This window comes from Rhinopithecus roxellana, chromosome 14, assembly GCF_007565055.1.
Source record: "Rhinopithecus roxellana isolate Shanxi Qingling chromosome 14, ASM756505v1, whole genome shotgun sequence".
Taxonomy (NCBI): Eukaryota; Metazoa; Chordata; class Mammalia; order Primates; family Cercopithecidae; genus Rhinopithecus; species Rhinopithecus roxellana.
Window position 1 is genome coordinate 38,254,619 of NC_044562.1, and position 25,341 is coordinate 38,279,959.

Here is a 25,341-nt window from a genome sequence, read left to right on the forward strand (position 1 = left end):
TTCCTTCCTTCCTTCCTTCCTTCCTTCCTTCCTTCCTTCCTTCCTTCCTTCCTTCTTCCTTTTTTTTTTTTTGAGACAGGGTCTCACTCTATTGCCCAGATTGGAGTGCAGTGGCTCAATCACAGCTCACTGCAACCTCCACGTCTCTGGCTCAAATGATTATCCCACCTCAGCCTCATGAGTAGATGGGACTACACACACATACCACTACACCTGGCTAATTTTTGTATTTTTTGGCAGAGACAGGGTTTCACCATGTTGGCCAGGCTCGTCTCAAGCACCTGACCTAAGTGGTCTGCCCTCCTTGGCCTCCCAAAGTTCTGGGATTACAGGAATGAGCCACCGCACCTGACCTATTGTTTCCTTCTTTATGTCTGTCTTTACCCGATGTTTAGCTCCTACTTATAAGTGAGAAGATGCAGTATTTGGTTTTCTGCTCCTGCATTAACTAGCTTAGGATAATGGCCTCCAGCTGCATCCATGTTGCTGCAAGGAGCATGACTTCATTCTTTTTTATGGCTGCATAGTGTGCCACAGTGTATAAGTACTACATTTTCTTTCTTTTTTTTTTTTTTTTTTTGAGGCGGAGTCTCGCTCTGTCGCCCGGACTGGAGTGCAGTGGCCAGATCTCAGCTCACTGCAAGCTCCGCCTCCCGGGTTTACACCATTCTCCTGCCTCAGCCTCCCGAGTAGCTGGGACTACAGGCGCCCGCCACCTCGCCCAGCTAGTTTTTGTATTTTTAGTAGAGACGGGGTTTCACCGTGTTAGCCAGGATGGTCTCGATCTCCTGACCTCGTGATCCACCCATCTCGGCCTCCCAAAGTGCTGGGATTACAGGCTTGAGCCACCGCGCCCGGCCTACATTTTCTTAATCCAATCCACCACTGATGTGCTCTAAGGTTGATTCCATGTCTTTGCTGTTGCAGTTAGTGCTGAGAACATACGAGTTCATGTGTCTTTTGAGCAGAATGATTTATCTTCTCTGGATATACATGCAGTAATGGGATTGTTTGGTGGAGTGGTAGTTCTGTTTTAAGTTATTTAAGAAATCTCCAAACTGCTTTCCACAGTGGCTAAATTAATTTACATTCCTACCAACAGTGTATAAGCATTCCCTTTTCTCTGCAGCCTCACCAGCATCCATTGTGTTTTGACTTTTTAGTAACAGCCATTCTGACTGGTATAAGATGGTATCTCATGGTGGTTTTGATTTACATTTCTCTGATGATTAGTGATGTGGAGCACTTTTTTATATGTTTCTTGGCCACTTGTATATCTTCTTTCAAGAAGTATCTGTTCATGTCTTCTGCCCATTTTAATGGGGTTATTTGTTTATTGCTTGCTAAATTGTTTAAGTTCCTTATAGATTCTGAATATTTTAGACCTTTGTCAGATGCATAGTTTGCAAATATTTTCTCCCATTCTGAAGGTTATCCTTTTACTCTGTTGATGGTTTCTTTTGCTGTGCAGAAGCTCTTTAGTTTAATTAATTTTTGTTTTTGTTGCAATTGCTTTTGAGGACTTAGCCAAAAATTATTTTCCAAGGCCAATTTTGAGAAGGGTATTTCCTCTGTTTTCTTCTAGGATTTTTATAGTTTGAATTTTTACATTTAAGTCTTTAATCCATTTTGAGTTAATTTTTGAATATGGTGAAATGTAGGGATCCAGTTTCATTCTTCTGCATATGGCTAGCCAGCTATCCTAGTACCATTTATTGAATAGGGAGTCTTTTCTCCATTGCTTATTTTTGTCAACTTTGTCAAAGAGCAGATGGCTGTAGGTGTGCAGCTTTATTTCTGGGTTCGCTATTCTTTTCCATTGGTCTATGTGTCTGTTTTTCTTTTTCTTTTTTTTTTTTTTTTAACCAGTACCATGCTGTTTTGGTTATTGTAACCTTGTAGTATAATTTAAAGTTGGGTAATATGATGACTCTGGTATTATTCTTTTTGCTTAGGATTGTTTTTGGTTCTTTATGAGTTGTAGAATTAGTTTTTTCTAATTCTGTGAAAAATGACATTGATAGTTTGATAGGAATGGTGTTGAGTGTGTATATTGCTTTGGGGTGTATGGCCATTTTAAGAGTATTGATTCTTCCAGTCCATGAATGTGGAGTTTTCCCATTTGTTTGAGTCACCTGTGATTTCTTTCAGCAGTGTTTTGTGGTTCTCCTTGTAGAGATTTTTCACCTTCTTAGTTAAATGTATTCCTAGGTATTGTGTGAGATGGAAGGCAGCTATTATAAATGGGATTGTGTCCTTGATTTGGTTTTCAGCTTGAACATTATTGGTGTATGGAAATTCTGCTAATTTTTGTACATTGATTTTGTATTCTGAAACTTTACTGAAGTCGTTTATCAGTTCTAAGAGTCTTTTGGCAGAGTCTTTGGTGTTTTCTAGGTATAGAATCATATTGTCAGCAAAGAGAGAGAAGAGTTTGTCTTCTTCTTTTTCTATTTGGATGTCTTATTTTTTCTCTTGCCTGTTTACTATGGCTAGGACTTCCTCTCTGGTTTTTAATAAGTTTCTCATTTTGGTTTTTTTTTATGTTTTCTCATAATTAGATTCAGGTGATTCATTCTTAGCCAAGATATTCCATAGGTGATACTGTATGCTCAGAGATCACATCTGGAGGCACATGATGCCATTTGTCCTTCACTGATGATACTAATTCTGATCACCGAGACAAAGTATTGCCTTATTTCCTCACTGTATAATAACTGTTTTCCCCTTTGCCACGAATAATCGGTCTGTGGGGGAGATACTTTAGCACCATGAAAATATCCCATTCCTCCTCAAAATCCAGTCCCAACCCAGACTTAGTAATCATTAATGATTCTTACCCGATCCAGTTATTCCTGTGACGATTGTAAAAATGTTATTTCCCACCCGAGTGCTCCCTTCCACATTCAACACTTGGCACTCTACTATAAGCAACAGTTCTCCCTTCTTTTCTGAAGAATCCCGTTTCCTTTTAATGGAGAATGGCATTAGAGAGCATGGTTTGGGTGTTAGAGGAGCTTATTGCTACTGCATTATCTGTATTTTCTTGACACTTTCAGTGGAGAGAACTTAGAAGTATACACATGTACACACATACACAAATGTACAAATATACATGCACACCTACATGCAAATATACAAATATACATACACATGCATGCAGACAAGTTCATGTGCACATAAATACTACATACATATTTTATAAGTGATGAATTCATACTAATGCCTCCAATTTCAGTCACTCTTCTCAGATATCTTTTTTGCTTTTCCTCATTCCATATTTGTATGTCCCTTCTTCTGCAATGAGAAGCCTGGCTTTCAACGTATCAGCACATTTACTGATTTGCTCAATTCTCTAATATATTGAAAATAGTCCAGAATTAGCCCAGCATGTTTAACCTCTGTGGTTAAATTTATGCTACTTTTTCTTTTGTCTCCCACTCTCCCTTTCAAATTTATTCTATGAAGGAAACCCTTCCCCTGCTCTTGTGTAAGAGGTCATTTCTGTGACTTTTCTGATTACTGTTAGGTAGTAAAGTGTTCTATAGTCATTTTAAATTGCAAAGCCAGCCTTGATTCAAAAACCAAGAAGTATAATGTAATATATTGATCATTACTTCAACTTTTATTCAAAATCTAGGTTTCCACTTCTCAGTGTCTCACCTTGGGCCTGTAGTTGGTGGGCTTCCTGCCCTTGGGGGAAGATGGAGTTGGCATCTTTCTTTGTATGATTCCTCCTGCACTTGATAGCTGCTGATGCAGACTGCTCCAGCAGCAAGTGTATGTGAGGGTAAGGCTGGGAGAGGCAGAAATTCCTGATGGGGGCTGCTATTGCCTACAGCTCTCTGGACTTGACAAATCATTTCAAGCTGACTCTTGAGCTCTTTGTGAAATCTCTTGTGAGTGTTTTCATGGGTTCTCCTTCGGCTCCCCTGCTGGACTCCTGTGACTGTGACTGTGTCACCTTCGGCAGTGCCTCTACTCGAGATGGCTACTCCAAATTCTCCTCAGCTTCTGCTTCTCCAGCACTCCCTTCATACAGGCTCTTACCCTTGGGGTTTCCTCACCCTGTGGCAGAAGTATTCTTGACCAGGGCACCTTTAAAATGACCCCCAGCTCCCATTCTCAGCCCACACTCCCTGTCTGCTCCTTGAGATTCCCACTGGATGGGCCCACTGTAGGAGGAGTGTGGCGACTTCACTTTTACCATCCTCTCCCTATTTTCCACCCTGCCCCAACTGCAGGGGACATGTGTCAGCTCTCCATGTGGCCCCATCAATTCCTTCTCACTAACTCGAACTTAGAGGGTAGACCCCACATAACCCTCCCCACTGGGGGTTAGGGGAAGGGGACTCCCAGCATAACAGCTGTTCCCTCCCAGGAAATCTCTTCACAAATCCTCTTTCTAGTTCTATCTTCCCTGCTTCCTATTTTCCTTGTGGGTTTTACAGATCTCTAATCAGTTCGAATTACATCCTTTGACATTTCTCCATGGTGATCTGGGAGCACACATTGGAATTGTTATGTGTTGCCTTATGATGCTTCAGTAAAGACCTCCAAAATCTGTAACACAGGATTAAGTTAGATGAGCCTCCCGTGCTTCCTAAAAACCTGGGGTGCATAGCTATGTGTGCATAGCTATGTGACCATGTACACAGATAGATATACTTTGCTTGAAGAGCTGTAGAAACATACTTAATTCTGTTATAATTATAATTTGGGATGAATATATCCCTATGCTATTTACAAGTGAAGGAATTTACTTTCATTTTAAAATATGGTAAATATAATGCAATATATGGAGAAAATAATGATGTGGCATCATTTCTTCTCATTACAGGAGGAATTCAAGAAATTGCTTTATGGCCTGTGTTTCTTTCATGCTTTGGTACAAGAAAGACGGAAATTTGGACCCCTAGGTTGGAATATTCCTTATGAGTTCAATGAGACTGATCTGAGAATCAGTGTACAGCAACTCCACATGTTCCTGAACCAGTATGAGGTATCATAAAAATCACAGCAAGGACATTACCTATGTTGTTCTTTATCATGCTATAAGTGTGTTACAGTAAGTGGGCACTTCTGATTAATTTCTATTCTTACAAAATGAATAGGAGAGTAGTTCCCAACAGCTTATTAAGTAGTACTTTATTATCATAGGATATTATAACTGCTATACTAGGTAGTTAGGACATCAGTTTGTCTATTAGAAACCCATGTTATATCATTTATTTTGATTACATAAACACTTTGGGAGATCCAAAAATGATAATATTATACTTATTTTGAAAAGGACTTGAGAAGACTATTAGTCAACCGGGTTCCAAAATGTAAAAAACAAACAGACCAGTTTTCTTCTTTTGTGGAGTATGACTTTATTTTTAGGAAAATGTCATTATACCACTATTCCAAAGTTTGGATCATTTGTCAGGAAAAAAAAAAAAAATCTATTTAAGCCATTGGTGTTAACCTGGAGTATAGATTCTGGAAAGAAGCCAAAGAGCCTAATCTTGTCACATCAACCATATTTCAGCCTCTCCAATTCGGATGTACTCATACGCACGCAGCATGGCAGTACCCTTTCTCTCTTTGCTACTTATTAATGGGATTTTCGACATGCCTGTACCTTTTAAGAAGCACTTGATAAATAAACCTAAATGTCCTATAAAAATATGAAGCCTTTTTCTGAAAGCTAATCCTCTAAATTTTGGTAATTTTGTTCAAATTAATTTGAAATCTATAACTAAATCATTTCATCAATTGAGTATTAAAAAGTTTTAGTTTTTGAAATGTTTAGTAAATTATGACTTTTTAAAAAGGCTTACAAACAGAAAGGCATTGGATTCTATCTCTACAAAAGTAAAGAAGAAACTGAACAAAATAAATACTGAGAGTTCAGATGCTGTATCTAACCTTATGTGAAGAATCTTTTATTTGAGCTTCTGTGTTTCATTGGACAAATTCCTATTCTATAGAATGAATTCAGAAAGCCTTCAATTTTGCAGAATCTAAATTTGACAAAACATTCAAAAGAATCATAAATTTAATGAGCTATTTTCTTGTAGTAACATTTATGCAAAAAGTACACTAATAAGGCAGCAAAAATGCAGTGATACAGAGCCTGAGGAAGTATTCAAGCTATAATTACACTTTTCAATACAAAAAAAATGGATGAGAAGCTCTTCCATTTAACAATTTGTTCTGAACACTTGTAGGGTATATTCTAATTTAAAATATTATATTCTATAGTGAAGAGTCAGTTAAAAGTATGCAGGTATGCAAGGCTGGTTTACATTACAAATTCAATTAATGAATTGAAAGGCTGACTAAGAAAAATCACATGATCATATCAATAGATGCAGAAAAAACATCTGAAAAAATCCAACTCATTCATGATTTAAAACAAAACAGAGCAAAACAACAACAACAACAACAACAAAAAACCTCTCAGTAAACTAGGAATGGAGGGGAGCATCCTCAACTTGATTAAACAAATATACAAAAATCCTACAGCTAATTGTACTTAAATGATGAGAAACTGGAAGCTTTCCCACCAAGATCAGGAACAAGGCAATGATATCCTTTCTCACTGTTGCTTTTCGACATTGTTCTAGAAGTCCTAGTTAATATAAGTCCTAGCTAAACAAGACCCTGTCTTAAAAAACAAAAGAAACAAAACAAAACAAAAAACAAAAACGAAAAAACACAGACTGAGAGAAAATGTTTGCAAAAGACATATCCGATAAAGGACTATTATCCAAAATATCCAACAAACTCTTAAAAGTCAACAATAAGGAAACAAAATACCAGATTTAAAAAGGGGTCAAAGATCTTAACAGACATCTCACTAATAAATATATACAATATGACAAATAAGCATATGAAAGATGCTCCCCACATTATATATCATCAGAGAAATACAAACTAAAACATTGAGAGACCATTACACATCTATTGGAATGACCAAAATTTGGAACATTGACACCACCAAATGCTAACAAGGGTATGGAGCAGCAGGAACTCTCATTAACTGCTGGTGTGGGTACAGCCACTGTGGAAGATACTTTAGCAGTTTCTTATAAAACTAAACATCCTTTTACCATATGATCCAGCAATCATGCTTCTTTCTATATTTTCCCAGTGCAGTTGAAAACTTAGGTCCACACAAAAACCTGCATATAGGCATGTGTAGAAGCTTTATTCTTAATCGGCAAAACTTGGAAGCAACCAGGTTGTCCTTTAGTAGGTGAATGGATAAACTGTGGTACATTCAGACAATGGGATATTATTCCATGCTAAAAAGAAATGAGCTATTAAGCCATAAAATGACATGGAGGAAACTTAAATGCATTATTGCTAAGTGGGAGAATACAGTCTGAAAAGGCTATGTAGTCTGTGATTTCAACTATATGACCTTCTGGAAAAGGCAAAATTGTAGAGACAGTAAAATGATTATTGGTTCCCAAGGCGTAGGTAGGAAAGAAAGATGAGGCCGGACGCAGTGGCTTAAGCCTGTAATTCCAGCACTTTGGGAGGCCAAGACGGGCGGATCACGAGGTCAGGAGATCGAGACCATCCTGGCTAACACGGTGAAACCCCGTCTTTACTAAAAATACAAAAAACTAGCCGGGCAAGGTGGCAGGCGCCTGTAGTCCCAGCTACTCTGGAGGCTGAGGCAGGAGGATGGCATAAACCTGGGAGGCGGAGCTTGCAGTGAGCTGAGATCCGGCCACTGCACTCCAGCCTGGGCGACAGAGTGAGACTCCGTCTCAAAAAAAAAAAAAAAGAAAAGAAAGATGAATAGGTAGAACACAGATAATTTTTATTTGGGGCAGCACAAATATTCTGTATGATACTATAATGGTATATACACAACATTATGAAACTGTCCAAATCCATAGAATGTACAACACCAGGAGTGAACCCTAATGAATGATGTGTCAGTGTAGGCTCATCATTTGTAACACATGTGCCACTCTGGTCGTGAATGTTGATACTGGAGGAGGCTATGCATGTATGGGGACCTTTTGCTCCATTTTGCTTTGAGCCTAAAACTATTCTTTAAAAATAGTCTTAAAAAAAAGTACAAATCAGTGAAAAAATTTGGTTAACTATGAGTGATTTGGAACATTATGCCATACAAACTAATTTGGTGGTTATTCTATTGTTATTGGTGTGCCTTTTGGAGACTATTTTTGCCTTTTAGAAATATCACTCTTGCAACAGAATGGAGAGTGGATTAGAGAGACTTAGCTGGCAGACTGGTTTTAGGAGATGCTAGGCGCTGAATTGTGTCCCCGTAAAAGACATGTTGAAGTCTTAATCCATGGTAATTCAGAATGTGACATTATTTTGGGATGGGGTCATTGAGGGTATAATTAGTTAAGTTAAAATGTGGTCATATGGGAGTAGGGTGGGCTGTTCAACTAATATGACTAGTGTCATTATAAAAAGAGAGAAATCTGAACACACACAGAGAGGAAGACAGCCATGTGAAGACAGAGGCAGAGATTGGAGTTGTGCTGCCACAAGCCAAGGAACATCTGGAGCTACAGCTTGAGGAGGCTGGGAAAGATCCTTATAGAGGCTTGAGAGAGAGTGTGGCCTTGGCAGTCCCTTGATTTCAGAGTTGTAGACTCCAGCACTGTTAGAAAATAAATTTCTATTACTTTAAGCCACCTATTGGTGTCATAGGAAAGTAATACAGGAGACTATCATGATAACCCAGGTGGGTAACGATAAGAGTCTAAACAAAATCATTTGAGCAAGATTAGGGAACAGGGTAGAGATAACAGAGGATATGTAGGGGAAATGATTGAAATGACTTAGATATTCAATGGTAAAGGGAGAGGGAGAAGCCTTGGTTGATGTGAGTTTTCTGGTGTGGATTGGTGTTGTTTTCATTCATTAATCCAGACAGGGAATAGAACCAGGCATTAATAGGTATAGAGCAGATGGGTGAGTGGATATGTAGGTAAAAATGTCTTTTAGGCTCTTGGCATATAGATACAAAACTCAAGGGAAGAGAGAGCACAAAATAGAGATTTATAGATTTTTCAAGTGTTAGGAGAAGCCTGAAAATAGATTTAAAGGGGAGGCCTTGTGCTGTAGAAAAAGAGAACACAGATTATATGTTAGTGAGCACCAAAAAACAATGGTAGGAGAGAGAACAGAAGACGTAGAGGGCAGATGGTGCAGCCAGGAAAAAAACAGGAGTGAGCAATCTGAGTAAATAAAGAGTATCAAGAATAGTTCATCCTGTTAAATGCTGGAGAGAATAAATTAAGTGCCTGTTGGATTTGCAACAGTAATTTCAAAACTGTTATATCTCTTTAAATGCTGAACTCCATCTAACTTTCAGGACTTTACAGAAACAATACAATTTTTTTTAAAAACATGGCTAATTTACGCATGTTTTTCTGTGTTTCTTTAATTTATTTATAGTGAAAGAATATGATATTTAAATGTATTAAATAAAAAATGATAAATAATCATGTGGTATAAGTATGAGCTATTTCACTTTCTTCAGGAATCTTTAAATGACATGTTTCACTGACCAAAGTGGTTCCTTCTATTAAATGACAAGTCAGAAAGTGCTTGACATTCCTCCAGCATAGTAATTATATTGCAAACTTGACAAAACTGCTATTCTTGAGTCACATATAATCATCAAGAGTTAAAGAGGGATTCTTTGCGGAATGTGGATTCATAGCTCACTTTGATATTATTAAGTCTAATACACTCCTTCTTGAACAATCGACATTAGAAAACAGAAGAGGTATTTGACAAATGAAGTTAGAATAATTCGTTATATGCTAAAGTAGATTCTTCATATATAATTTCTGTTGGATCAAAAAAGACTAAATAGAAAAAATTAAAAGTGTAAAAGAAGAAAATTTAGGTGGATATATATTATCTACTTGGCAGATGGGCAGTTGCTTTGTCATTCTTGTTTTGGTAGGGGTGTGTGTGTGTGTGTGTGTGTGTGTGTGTGTGTGTGTGTAAGACCCACCTCTTACCCCTCATTGTGACCCTAACAGATCCCCAAGGCAACCATTTTCACATCCTGGGGCATATGTGCCTGGATATTTTCCTGTGCATATATAGATACACATATAGAAACACAATACACACATAATTTTTTCTCCAAAACATTATTATGGTGTACATATTTATCTTCAGCTTACTTTTTTTTTTTTTACCTACATATGTTGTGGATAACTTTCAAAGTAGATAGACATCTTCGTTTTAATGACTGCTTACACAGCATTTCCCCTTTTTTGATCATTAATATTTTATTTTCTTTTTGTTTTTTGCTAATTAAGGTTAAAACGAACTTCTTATATAACCATGAACACTAATTGTTGACTTCAAGCCCTGTTTTCACCTACTCCCGCTGCTCGTTGTCTCAACCCTCTTGTAACAAGGAACAGGGAAGCAATCCAAGCAGCAAACTGCCACTATTTCTAGAAACTTTAGTAATCTACATGCCCACCAACACACCCACCCCTGGGGAAAACACTCCTCAATTTAGTTGGCCCTGGATTTGACCGAACTTCTGAGAGAAACAACAGATAGCATTTACTTCATGGACTCTCAGGGGCATGTTGGCCAAGATGAACCCTTATGAAATTCTCCTCCACATCTCATCTGTCTACATCACAAAGCCTTCTCAGGGGCTAGCTGATCCACCTCTACTGCATTTACTACTTATTTGATTTGCATATGAGTTTTCTTACCAAATTTCATTTTCTTATTGTATTTCATTTTTATGGGGTGAGGGCCTGTCAGCAGCGCAAGCCCAGGCAGTGTGTGTATCTCATCAAACTCCGCTCACATTTGCAGTTGGAAGCACGTAAATGTTCTGCAATTCTTCCTGATTTGATTTGGTTTTTTCACAAGGGCTTTGTCACTGACACGTGTTCTCCTAAATTCACTGCCTTAAGTTCCAGTTCTACCAAATAACAAGCCTTATAATTTCCAGCATCCAATTCAATAAATTTCCCCTCTCTAATCACTACTACTTACCCTAGTGCTACTGTTTCTACTTGAAAGGATTGCTCAAAGTGGGATCACTAGAATGTTGGATCTATGCACTTTAGATTTTAGTAGGTAACTGTAAAGAGGACATAGAAAGCACAAAAATAATGAAAACATTCTCAAGAGATTACCATATTTTAGTATAAAAAATATATTTTTTGAAACATATATATATTTTGAGACAGAGTCTTGCCCTATTGCCCAGGCTGGAGTGCAATGGCACGATCTCGGCTCACTGCAACCTCTGCCTCCAAGGTTCAAGCGATTCTTATTTCTCTGCCTCTTGAGTAGCTGGGGTTACAGGTGCATGCCACCACATCCAGCTAATTTTTGTATTTTTAGTAGAGATGGGGTTTCACCATGTTGGCCAGGCTGGTATCAAACTCCTGACCTCAAGTGATCCACCTGCCTCGGCCTCCCAAAGTGCTGGGATTATAAGTATGAGCCACCGCGCCTGGCCTAGCATAAAATATTTTAAAATATTGCTATATTAAAATATTATAAACATCGTAGAAGTAAAAGATAAATAAAAATGGATAAAGTATTTAAAATTTTATCTGAAAGACTGATTCAATCTTTACAAAGAGCTTTTGAATAAGAAAAAGAAGATAATCATTCAAATTAGAAAAACATAAAAGATCAGAGTGAATAATTTATAAAATAAAGAATACAAATGGTGAATAAGAATTTTGAAAGTGCCAATGTCAAAATCAGAATTAAAAATAATTATATTTTTATTGTCAGTTTTTTTCCTAAATGATAATACTCTGTTTTCTTGAGAGTAGTGAAAAATAGAATTTTCTCTACTGCTGGTGGGTGTGTAAATATTTATGCTCAGGATAAAATAAATTGCATTGTGAAAAATCAACACCATTGCATTAATAAATGTTAAAAATTCTATACACTAAAGAGCATAATAAAATACTTTTTAAAACTAAGTAGAAAAATTATTTCCACAAATTTGAAAAGTAAGTCAGTTTATAAAAGAGTATATACAAAGAAGTACTATTAAAACTTTAATAGGGCAGGATGCAGTGGTTCATGCCTGTAATCCCAGCACTTTGGGAGGCTGAGACAGTGAATTGCCTGAACCCAGGAGTTCGAGGCCAGCCTGGGCAACGTGGTGAAACCCCACCATTACATAAAGTACAAAAATTAGCCGGGCGTGGTGGCATATGCCTGTAGTCTTAGCTATTTGAGAGGCTGAGGTAGGAGGATCTCTTTAACCCTGGAGGTGGAGACAGTGAGCCCTGATCACACCGCTGCACTCCAACCTGGGTGACAGAGCAAGACTCTGACTCAAAAAGCAAAAAACTAACAACAACAACAAAAAACCCTACAATACTTTAATAGGAAAAATAGGAGGCTAGTTTAAAAAGAACAACAAATGTATTAAACGTATGAAATAATTGTGGACCTCACTGTTATTCTAGAAATGCAAATTAAAATAATAATATTGACCTACCATATTAGCAAAGATTTTAAAACTGGCTGCTACAAATGCTTCAGCTTTTTGGAAAAGCAGACTGGTAACGTTTATAAATTGCTTTTTATAAGCTTCTTTCTTTGGAAAGAAAATAGTAATTTCCTTTTCAGGAATCTAGACTGAAGAATCATTAGAAATTTTAAGAAATGTATATTTAATGAACATAATTCAGCACATTAAAAAATTAGAAGCAACGAAAGTGTTTAATATTAGAAAACAGCTATTAAAATAGTATTTTCAAAGAATGTTTTATGAAATTGTAAAAGAAATCATGTAAGAATTTGTGAAAAAAAGTATACAGTTTGGCCAGGTGCTGTGGCTCACGCCTGTGATCCCAGCACTTTGGGAGACCAAGGCGGGCGAATCAGGAGGTCAGGAAATCGAGACCATCCTGGCTAACACAGTGAAACCCCGTCTGTACTAAAAATGTGAAAAATGAGCCGGGCGTGGTGGCGCTCACCTGTAGTCCCAGCTACTCGGGAGGCTGTACCAGGAGAATCGCTTGAACCCAGGAGGTGGAGGTTGCAGTGAGCCGAGATCATGCCATTGCACTCCAACCTGGGCAAAAAGAGTGAAACTCCATCTCAAAAAAAAAAAAAGCGTACAATTGTGTATATATATGATTCAAATTGTCAAATATATATGGATATTGAAAGGTGGTGAAGTAACACTGCTGATCTCTGAGTTATATATATATATATATTTTGTTTGTTTGTTTTGTTTTGTTTTGTTTTGTTTTCAGACAGTGTCTTGCTCTGTCACCCAGGCTGGAGAGTAGTGGCACGATTATCCTTCACTGCAGCTTCGATCCTCCTACCTCAGCCCCATCCCTAGCTGGGACTATAGGCATGTGCTACCATACCTGGTTAATTGTGTTTTTTTTTTTTTTTTTTTGGTAGGGACAGGGTCTCCTCATGTTGCCCAGGCTGTTCTCAAACTACTGGGCTCAAGTGATTCTCCCGCCTTGGCCTCTCGAAGTGCTGGGATTACAGGTGTGAGCCACCATGCCCAGCTCTCTGAATTATACTGTATCTGCTTTGCATGTCACTCAGCTGTGCAAAGTTTTCACACATGACGTCATGATCTAATTCATTCGTATCTGGCACACAGTGTTGAAATAATTTTGGTTGAATAGACAATAAATTCACAAGTTAATAGAGGAGTTTCCATTGTCAGCATTGACTGGATGGAAATAAAAAGCCAGAAAAGAAGTGAACGGCCCTGGGAAAAATGGAAACAATTAGCAGGGAAGCATACGAAGGGAAGTTATGTTAATGGGAACTTTTTGTAAGATGTTTAATAATAGGAAAAAACAAGAAACACGATTCTGTATAACATGCTACTGATAACTGGTTGACCAACACATGCTCTCTATTTTAGGAACTGCCCTATGAGGCTCTCCGGTACATGACCGGCGAATGCAATTATGGAGGCAGAGTGACGGATGACTGGGACCGGCGCACGCTGCGCAGCATTCTAAACAAATTCTTCAATCCCGAATTAGTTGAAAATTCAGACTATAAATTCGACTCAAGTGGCATCTATTTTGTTCCTCCTTCTGGTGATGTAAGTATGCCCTTCAAAAAAACTAAAAGCAATAAGACATGAAATTATTTTGGTAGTGATGATATTTTTCAAATGGTGATTTTGCTGCAGGCCTTGTTTTTTTGTTACCCTTGTTTGTGCTTTCTTCAGTCATATGGGATAAAACAAAACTCATGCTATAGGTGGAGTTAGTACTGTATAGGTACAGTACTAACTGCACTTGTTCACTGTAATGTAAGAAGTATCAGAAATGTGTCTCATGCTTTTTCAGTGACCTGAAGTTCTGTCATCATAAACTCAGTTCTTTGGCTAAAAAGACATTGTCCCCAATTAAAATGAAAATACATAAGAGATAGTATTAGCAAAGCATTAGCAGTAATAGTTAATTTTTATAATTATTTGGAAGTCAGTTGCAAGTAATTATCTCACTAAAGCATCAAATTAACATTGGTATTATTATTTTATCCCTTTTACAAATGAGAAAGCAGGTTCATTACAGTAGAATAATTTGCCCAAGGCCACACAGGTAAGAAGGTGGCAGCGAGTCACAAAACCACCTGCAGCACAAGACCAAGATTCCCTTCTGCTCTTCTCCAGTCCTGTCCACTGCATTTGATGATCACAGTGGATTTCTAGAGATTGCTAGGACAATCAAGTTGGTTCTCATTTTATTCCCAGAAGTCAAAGGGCATGTATTGAAAGTTAAACACAAGCAACAGAAACACATACTGTAACCCCCCTACCCTAACCTCATGTTCCACTAGGATTAATGCTCGCCGAGGGCAGATGTAGGTATAGATAAAGGGAAAAATCACTCCCAAAGCCTAGGTCACTGATTGGGTACAGCAAGTCAACATGGGAGCTGGGGTAACAGGATCTCCAATGATGAATTGCCAAGTGAGAAAACAGCAGAATGAAGTAAGGTATTTGTAAAGTGACCCAAATCGTAAAGCCATCCATGACCAAACCCCCTTTGCCGTGTGTGTGTGTGTGTGTGTGTGTGTGTGTGTGGATGTTTGTATATGATTATATGAGCATCAAGGAAGGTATGAAATTTTAATAGAAGGCCGGGCGCGGTGGCTCAAGCCTGTAATCCCAGCACTTTGGGAGGCCGAGACGGGCGGATCACGAGGTCAGGAGATCGAGACCATCCTGGCGAACACGGTGAAACCCCGTCTCTACTAAAAAAATACAAAAAAAAACTAGCCGGGCGAGGTGGCGGGCGCCTGTAGTCCCAGCTACTCGGGGGACTGAGGCAGGAGAATGGCGTAAACCCGGGAGGCGGAGCTTGCAGTGAGCCGAGATCCGGCCACTGCACTCTAGCCTGGGCGGCAGAGCAAGACTCCGTCTCAAAAAAAAAAAAAAAAAAAAAAAAAGAAATTTTAATAGAAGTCCATTTAAATAAAATATAAAATATGTGTGTATGCATAAAAAGAAGTATAATGTTAATGGTGATTATCTCAGAATAATAGAATTTTAAATAATTTTTACTTTTTTGAATTGAGTGGATTTTTTACAGTAAGAGTAAACAGAATAATCACAGTAAATCAGAAAGAAATATTTTTATTGTGATAAGAATAGTCATCAGCAAAATACACAAAAGATTTCTCTGTAGGTAATTTCTAAATGAAGTTACCAGGATTCCCCTCCCCCATTAAAAAACCCATTCCAATTGAATGGTACATTTTCTTTTTCTCTGTAAATATGTTCTTCTTTTTTTTTTTCCTTTTTTTTTTTCTTGAGATGGAATTTCGCTGTTCTTGCCCAGGCTGGAGTGTAATGGTGCAATCTCGGCTCACCACAACCTCTGTCTCCCGGGTTCAAGTGATGCTCCTGTCTCAGCCTTCTGAGTAGTTGGGATCACAGGCGTGTGCCACCATGCCTGGCTAATTTTGTATTTTTAGTAGAGATGGGGTTTCTCCATGTTGGTTAGGCTGGTCTCAAACTCCGGACCTCAGATAATCCACCCACCTTGGCCTCCCAAAGTGCTGAGATTACAGGCGTGAGCCATCACACCTGGCTGCTCATATTTTCTTTTTAAACTTTGGCCCAGGCTGAAAGAAAGTGAAAGCACTCAATGTCCAGTGTCACAGGCCTATCCAGTCAATAGCTTGAGTATTGAAAACTGCCTCTTTTCTGTGAAAAGTTCTAGAATGTAATTGATTTCTAACCTCCCGACTTCTTGTTATTCATCTCTGCAGCACAAAAGCTACATCGAATACACAAAGACTCTGCCACTGACCCCAGCACCAGAAATCTTTGGGATGAATGCCAATGCAGATATCACTAAGGATCAGTCAGAAACTCAACTGCTATTTGATAACATTCTTCTTACACAGGTGTGTGATCTGTATAGGAGCTAGCTAGCTTCTGAGGCCTGGAAGGACGCTTCCCAGGCACATGTGCCAACACTGAACAGGCTTCCTTACACAGTTCTGTTCAAGTGGAGAAACATTTAAAGGAAAAGACAAAAATACATAACCTAAATAAGGATTTGAACACTAAGTACATGAAATTATGGGTTTTTTTATTTCATCAATTTTTTGGGGGGAACCAAGACATATTCTTTAAGTATCATTCTGCTTCTAGGAGTTTCATTTTGCCTTTCTTGCCCTACCTAAATACATCATACATTGTGTCCCTTTTAAATGTATTTAAAGAGGAAGAAGAATTTCAAAGATACTTGGGAAGCAGTTTGATGAGAGAATTCATCTAAAATTTTACCTATTTTATTTTCCAGTCCCCTAGTATTTCAACAGTTGTTCTAGAACATTTAACCTGATTTACATGGACACAGTTTCATTCACACTAATATTTTATCAGATTTATATTAGTATAACATTTAAAATATAGTTGCAATAGTAAGTACAAAATGAATTTAAAAGGGTAGGAGAAGAATTTGTAGACGCAGCTCTCCTGGAGAGTGCGTAAGCGTATTGGGGTGTGGGAAAGCAATCTGCAAAGACACCAAAATTTAGCTGCCATGAACACAGGTCAGTTCATTTTAATGAAAAACATTTGCTAATCTTGCTTGTCTATTAAGAGATAGATTGGGTTTATCACAATTCAGAGGTAAAGATACCAGAACTGCAGAGCTTGGAGAGCAAGTTAATGATGACAAGACTTTTTGTATTTAACTAATTTATCTTGGAAGAAATAAAAGAGGAAGCTATCTTGTATTGTTATTCCTTTAAAAAATATGCTCCGTTGTTAATTTAATTTGTTTTTGAAAGGAAATCAGTCCAAATGGCAAGAGTTCCCATAATGATTCAATAAAATTTTGATGAATTAAGGAAGAATAATCAGTCATGCAAGTTATCATATTAACTGAATTGTAACTAATCTTTTTTTATGGCATCTCAGAGTAAAAATGACAACAGTTAATACTTTTGTATAGTGCTTACTTTGTGCTAGTGCTGTTCTAAGTGCTATTATGTATAACAATGCAATGCTAAAGACAATCCTATGAAGTAGGGTCTAACTATTACTATTCCCATTTTACAGTGAGAAAAGTGAGGCACAGAAAGATTAAGTAGTTTGCCTAAAGTCAGCTAGTATGATTTCAAATCAGGACTCAAAACCAAGCAGTCTGGCTCCTACCAGTTTGGCTTTGGAATCTTGTGTTCTAAACCACTATGCCATATTCTCTTTCCAGATTCTGAAAGTGGGATGAGAACTAGAAGGCAGACAGCCAGAGATTCTTAAAAATCTAAAAATTAGAAGGATAATGTTGTGTGCTATTACTAACGAAGAGTCCATGCAACTCCTATCTCCGGTCTACTCTACTATGACATTTTCTAATAAGGGGAAAGGAACAAAGACTGTTTTTACATCCGTTTTAGATATTGATAGCACTAAAATCAGTTATTGCCTGGGCATAAAAGTATATGTGCAAACATGAATGAGTAGCTCTTTAGGAGCATTAGATTGCATGTAATACACAAGAGTCTGACAGCAGGACATTTACAGTGTCTTTTGGCTTTACTTAAACTTGATGAGGAGTGCCACATTACAGCATATGTAAAACAGTGGGGTCATTCCAACAGAAAATGACTCCGAAACAAACAAATACTTTTAAATACACAAGGGGTATCTTTTCAGCATATAATTAAACAATCTCTTACAATCCTCAAACTCAGGTTGGCAAGTACAGTTACAGTAATGGGTAAGCAGTGGTTCAGTGGTTCTAGATTGGGTTTATCACAATTCAGAGGTAAAGAGACCAGAACTGCAGAGCTTGGAGAGCAAGTTAATGATGACAAGACTTTTTGTATTTAACTAATTTATCTTGGAAAAAATAAAAGAGGAAGCTATCAGAGCGAAGAAGTTTGCTTGTGCAGAGCTCCTTTGCTTGTGGTTAATGGCCACACACTATTTAGAATAGGAAAATTGTTTCAACTGAGAATATTATAAAACTAGATAATAGTCTAGGATCTCTGAAAAGGTTAAACTTTCTGATGTCTCTGAAAATGAATTCCACTTATCTTTCAGAGGAAAATAACCCTTAGAAGAGTCCAGATGTTATTTGTGATAACTCTAAAGAAAGATGGTAAAGAGGAAAAAGCTAAGATAAATAATTATAAATAAATAGGACCCAATTGCTCTTAATTCTCAGTATCAGTTGGATATTACTTTCAAAAACCTATTACCCAATCATGTGATCTTTGTGTATGAGAAATAGGGAAAGGGAATGTTTGTGTTACTAAATTTTTTTTTACATTTTTTGAAGAACTATAGACCTGGATTTGGCTTTTTTGTGGAGGCACAGCTCTTGTTAGAATATGGGAATATTTTAATGAGTTTTTACTGCCTTTTATGCACACCAAAATACTACTGGAAATCAGCATATGATTCTTTAAATATAATGGAATTAGATATTTCATTAGTTTTAGCCAAATACTCACTTTTTGTTTTCTATGATTTGTTTTTTATATTTTGTTTTAAACCTGGTACTATGGAATCATAATAAAGGATTATTATATGAGAATCTCTTTTTTTTAATAGCACATAGTTAAAACGTACCAACATGTAATTATTTTATTGTGTAACTGTATAGGATATTATGGTGCTATGTGGTAAGTAGTGTTAAAAGTCACAGTAGAGGCCGGCTGCGGTGGCTCACACCTATAATCCCAGCACTTTGGGAGGCCGAGGCAGGCAGATCACCTGAGGCCAGGAGTTCGAGACCAGCCTGGCCAACATGGTGAAACCCCATCTCTACTAAAAATACAAAAATTAGCCAGGTGTGGTAGCTGGCGCCTATAATCCCAGCTATTTGGGAGACCGAAGCAGGAGAAGTGCTTTAACCCGGGAGGCAGAGGTTGCAGTGAACGGAAATCATGCCACTGCACTCCAGCCTGGGCAACAGAATGAGACTCCATCTCAAAAGAAAAAAAAAAAAAAAGAAAAAGAGTAGAAACTTAGGTAAAAATAATTAATATTAAAAAAAGAAAATAGTTAATATTTTCAGAATCAATTTTGAGTATGCTAATATTTATAGTATAGAAACCAGGAAACATAATCTAAAAAATAAGACTTAAACACAATTTCCTTGGACTGGTAAAACATTAGATATATTTATTTATATTCTAATAGTACCTGTTTTCTCTCAACGCACACCCCATATTCATTTGTCCTGAGGATTTAATTTTTTTTCCAGAAAATATAGATTCATTTACACAATGTCACCATAAATATAAAAAACAAAAATGGAACTGAAATTCTCCTTCCTTGCTTCCAATGTGAATCACTAAAGTCCGTCTTTCCTCCATAACTCTTCCAGCTGCTTGGAGATGAGCTTATTTTCTTTGTTCTCCTGGTTCAAGGAGAAAACTATATCTCTGCTTTTGGCAACCAGTAGACACCACAGTTATTAGCAAATATATTTTGTGGCCTGCTTTCTCAAAGCAAGATGAGCTTTCCCCCATCTGGGTTTTAATGCCCACCATCGCTTGGCCACTCCACCAATGCAATGCTTTTTCTTCCACTATCTGCAGCATCTGCAACTCCCCCTGTACCCAGGCAGCCAAGCATACAGCTTATTTGCTTTCTGCAGATCCTCGTTTGCCTCTGAACACATTACATGCCCTTATTCCTCCTCTCTAATAATAGTTTTCCCTTGAAAATCTATCCTCCTGCCTGTTATCATCACTTTAATAAATTTTGTGTAGAGAGGGATCATGGATAAAATAGAGAACAATGTTCTTTCTTATAAAGATTTACCTTAGGATTTTTCATATTCTGCTATTCTTAGACCTTTATGAGGATTTTTGAGTTATAGTTTGGATTCTTCATAGTCTCGTTCAGCAGGTGCCGGTGCAAAATCATCAGATGAAGTAGTGAATGAGGTTGCTAGTGACATCTTGGGCAAACTTCCAAACAACTTCGACATCGAGGCTGCCATGAGGAGATACCCAACAACTTATACTCAGAGCATGAATACTGTACTTGTCCAAGAGATGGGACGGTTCAATAGGTTACTGAAGACCATAAGAGATTCATGTATAAATATTCAAAAAGCAATCAAGGTAAGGTGAAAAACACCAAAAAAATCCATTAAATTATATGCAGCATTCATTTATTTAGCAAATATTTGTTTAGCGCAAATATTTGTTTGGCACAAATACTGTGTAAGCACTATTTTGGGTTCTGAGGATAGATAAGATTAGAAAATAATTCTTGCCCTTGAGGAGCTTATAGACTTCTGAGAGTGAGAGTTAATAAACAGGGAAACAAGTATAGAGGATGTTAGATAGGGATAGGACCCTGGATTGGATATATGCTAAGGAGACACAATGTGGTAAGGAATGAGCCCTTGCCCTCATAAAGCACATTTTTTCATTTATTATTATTATTATTTTTTTAGAGATGGGGTCTCACCCAGGCTGGAGTATAGTGATGTGATTACTGCTCACTGCAGCCTTGAACCCCTGGGCTCAAGGGATTCATTTGCCTAACCTTCCTGAGTAGCTGGGACTAGAGGTGTGAGCCACCAAACCTGGCTAATTTATTTTATTTTATTTTAAATTTTTTAGAGAGATGGGGTCTTGCCATCCTGCTCAGGCTGGTTTTGAACTCCTGGGCTCAAGTGATACTCCTGCCTTGGCCTCCCAAAGTGCAGGGATTATAGGTGTGAGCCACCAACTCCTGGCCCAAGCTCAAATTTTAGTGAAGAAGGCAAACTGAAAAGGTATTCTTGTTTTTAGAAAGTATACCTTAAAGTATTGAGATAAAGGGGTATAAGCAAGCACTATTCTCAAATAATTCAGAAAACATTTATATATGGGTGTATATATATATATCTTTATATACTATATATATCTTTATATCTATATATTATAAATATATGTATCTTTTATATAGAGAGAGAGAAGCAGAGGGTAAATGATAAGGCAAATATGGTCTTCTCCCTTTTATTTTCTTAGTGTGGCTGAAGGTTTGTTGATTTTGTTTATCTTTTCATAAAACCAACTTTTCATTTTGTTGATTATCTACTTTCTCCATTTCATTTTTTCTGCTCTGATTTTTATTATTTCTTTTCTTATATTAATTTTGGGTTTGTTTGCTCTTTCTTTGCTAGTTCTTTAAGATATATCATTAGGGAGTTTATTTGAAGTTTTTCTACTTTTTTGATGTAGTCACTTATAACTATAAACATCCACCTCACTACTGTTTTCACTGTATCCTGTAGGTTTTTGCACGTTGTGTTTCCATTATCATGTGTTTCAAGAAAATTTTCAATTTCCTTTTTAATTTCTTCATTGATTCACTGGTCTTCAGGAGAATATTGTTTAATTTCCATGTATTTGTATAGTTTCCAAAATTCCTCTTGTAATTGATTTCTTGTTTTATTCCCTGTAGTCAGAAAAGATACTTGATATTATTTCATTTTTTTGGATATTTTGAAACTTTTTTTGTGGCTTAACATGTGAATGATCCATGTGCTGAGTAAGAAGCATGTGTATTCTGCAGCCACTGGATGAGATGTTCTGTAAATGTCTATTAGGACCATTTGGCCTGCGGTGCAGTTGAAGTCTGATGTTTCTTTGTTGATTTTCTGTCTGGATGGTCTGTCGAATGCTGAAAGTAGAGTGTTGAAGTCTCCAGCTACTATTTTTATTGGTGTCTGTGTCTCTCTTTGACTGTAATAGTTGCTTTATATATCTTGGTGTTCCAGTGTTGGATGCATATATATTTAAAATTGTTATATCCTCTTGTTGAATTGACCACTTTATCATTATATAATGGCTTTCTTGGTCTGTTTTTGTAGTTTTTGTCTTGAAATCTACTTTGTCTGATGTAAGTATAGCTACTCCTGCTCTTTTATGGTTTGTATTGGCATGGAATATCTTTATTCTTTTATTTTCAGTATATATGTATCTTTGTAGGTGAAGTGTATTTCTTATGGGTAACAGATCATTGGGTCTTGTTTTTTAAAAAAATTCATTCAGCCACTCTATGTGTTTTGATTGAAAGGTTTAGTCCATTTACATTCAACGTTATTGATAAGTAAGTACTTACTCCCACTGTTTTGTTATTTTCTGGTTTTCTCTTCCTTTCCTTCTTCTCCTTCTCTTAGTGAAGGTGATTTTTCTCTGGTAGTATGTTTCAACTTCTTGCTTTTTATTTTTTGTGGATTTATTATATGTTTTTTGATTAGAAGTTACCATGAGGCTTGCAGATAATATCTTGTAACCCATTATTTTAAACTGATGACAATTTAAAACTGATTGCATAAACAAAGAAACAAGCAAAGAGAAACGTAATAAAAACTGTACACTTTACCTTCATCCCTCCTGCTTTTTAACTTTTTGTTTTTCCTATTTATATCCTATTATACTGTCTGTCTTGAGAAGTTGTTGTAGTTATTATTTTTGATTTGTTCATCTTTTAGTCTTTCTCCTCAAGATATGAGTAGTATACACACCACACTTACAGTGTTACAATATTCTGTTTTTCTGTGAACTTAGTATTACCCTGAGTTTTATACCTTCAGATAATTTCTTATTGCTCGTTTACATCCTTTTCTTTCAGGTTGTAGAACACTCTTTAGTATTTCTTATAGAACAAGTCTGGTGTGGATGAAATCCCTCAGCTTTTGTTTGTTTGGGAAAGTCTCTTTATTTCTCCTTTATATTTGAAGGATATTTTCACCAGATATACTATTCTAGGGTGAAAGTTTTGTTCCTTCAGCACTTTAAATATGCCATGCCACTCTCTCCTGGCCTGTAAGGTTTCCACTGAAAAGTCTGCTGCCAGACATATTGGAGCTCCATTGTATGTTGTTTCTTTTATCTTACTGTTTTTAGGATCCTTTCTTTATTTTTTTTACCTTTGGGAGTTTGATTGTTAAATGCCTTGAAGTAATCTTTTTTGGCTTAAATCTGCTTGGTGTTCCATAACCTTTTTGTACTTGAATACTGATATCATTCTCTAGGTTTAGGAAGTCCTTTGTTACTAGTGCTTGAATAAACTTTCTTCCCATATATATCTCTCTTTACCTCTTCTTTAAGGCCAGTAAGTGTTAGATTTGCCCTTTTAAGGCTATTTTCTAGATCTTGTAGGTGTGCTTTCTTCTTTTTTCTTTTATCTCATCTTACTGTGTATTTTCAAATAGCCTGTCTTCTAGCTAACGAGTTGTTTCTTCTGCTTAATTAGTTCTGCTGTTAAGAGACTCTGATGCATTATTCAGCATAATAATTGCATTTTTTAGCTCCAGAATTTCTGCTTCTTTTTAAAAATCTCAATCTCTTTGTTAAATTTATATCATAGGATTCTGGATTCCTTCTCGGTGTTATTTGGAATCTTTTTTTTTTGCATTTCCTCAAAACGGTTATTTGAATTCTCTGTCTGAAGGGTCACATATCTCTGTATCTCCAGGATTCGTCACTGGTGCCTTATTTAGTTTATTTGGTAAGGTCATGTTTTCTGTATGGTCTTATTTTTTATTTTATTTTATTTTTTTGCTACCCAGACACTATTTAATATCCTAGATGGTCTTGATGCTTGTGGATGTTTGTCAGTATGTGGGCACTGATAAGTATTTACTGTAGTCTTTGCAGTCTGGGCTTGTTTGTACCCATGCTTCTTGGGAAGGCTTTCCAGATATTTGAAGGGACTTGGACGTTGTGATCTAAGTTTTTGGTCACTGCAGCTGTATTTGCTTTAGGGGGCGCTAGAAGACCAGTAACACTGTAGCTCTTTCAGACTCATGGAGATACTGCCTTGGTGGTCTTGGATAAGGTTCAGAAGACTTCTCTGAATTATAAGGGAAAGAGTCTTGTTCTCTTCTCTTTGTTTCTCTTAAACACATGGACTCTCTCTCTCTCTGTGCTGAGCTGCTTGAAGCCTGGGGACGGGTGCCAAAAGCACCCATATGGCCACCAACATTGAGACTGTGCTGGGTCAGACCTGAAACCAGCACAGCAGTGGTCTCATCCAAGGCCTGTTGTAACCACTCCCTGGCTACTGTCTATGTTTGCTCAAGGCCCTGGGGCTCTACAATCAGCAGGTGGCAAAGCCAGCCAGGCTTATGTCCTTCCTTTCACAGCAGTCAGTTCCCCTGGGCCCTGGACCAGTCCAGAGATGCTGCCTGGGAGTCAGAGCCTACAGCCTGAAACCTTAATACTTCACCTGGTGCTCTGTTCTACTGCTGCTTAGCTGGCACCCAGACCATAAGACAAAGCTATTCTCAAACCCAGTTGTGTTGTCTTCTTTCCCCTTTCCACAGGCAGAGGAGCCTCCCCCTGTAGCTACCATCACCACAGGTTCACAGGGAGGACTGCCAGCCTGCTGCTGATCTTCACTCAAGGCCCAAGGGGTCTTCAGCCACCTTGTGGTGAATGTTGCCAGTCAAAGTTAGTCTGTGATTTAATAGCTAGCAAGTAGCCAAGTATTGATTAAGAAGATTTTTCTCTTAAAATTTAGTTAGATCAGGTGCAGGTGCAGTGGCTCACGCCTGTAATCCCAGCACTTTGGGAGGCCAAGACAGGAGGATTGCTTGAGGCCAGAAGTTGGAGAGCAGCATGGTCAACATAGTGAGATATCATCTCTATAATTTTTTTATTTTTTAGGCAGGGTCTCACTTTGTCACCCAGGCTGGAGTACAGTGGCACAATCTTGGCTCACTGCAGCCTCATCCTCCCAGGTTCAAGTGATCCCCTTGCCTCAGCCCCCCAAGTAGCTGGGACTAAAGACCTGCACAACCAACACCCAGCTAATTTTTGTATTTTTTGTAGAGACAGGGTTTCACCATGTTGCCCAGGCTAGTC

The 25,341-nt window shown here is 37.6% G+C and overlaps 1 protein-coding gene across 1 annotated transcript in view; it reads left to right on the plus strand.

Moving 5' to 3' along the window:
• Positions 1-25,341, plus strand: part of DNAH7 (dynein axonemal heavy chain 7) — a 344,384-nt gene that overhangs the window by 301,267 nt on the left and 17,776 nt on the right. Inside the window, exons 58-61 of the mRNA XM_030916210.1 lie at positions 4,841-5,002; positions 13,907-14,092; positions 16,273-16,410; positions 20,368-20,598. Of these exons, the coding sequence (XP_030772070.1) occupies positions 4,841-5,002; positions 13,907-14,092; positions 16,273-16,410; positions 20,368-20,598 (717 nt within the window). The remainder of the gene's footprint in view (positions 1-4,840; positions 5,003-13,906; positions 14,093-16,272; positions 16,411-20,367; positions 20,599-25,341) is intronic.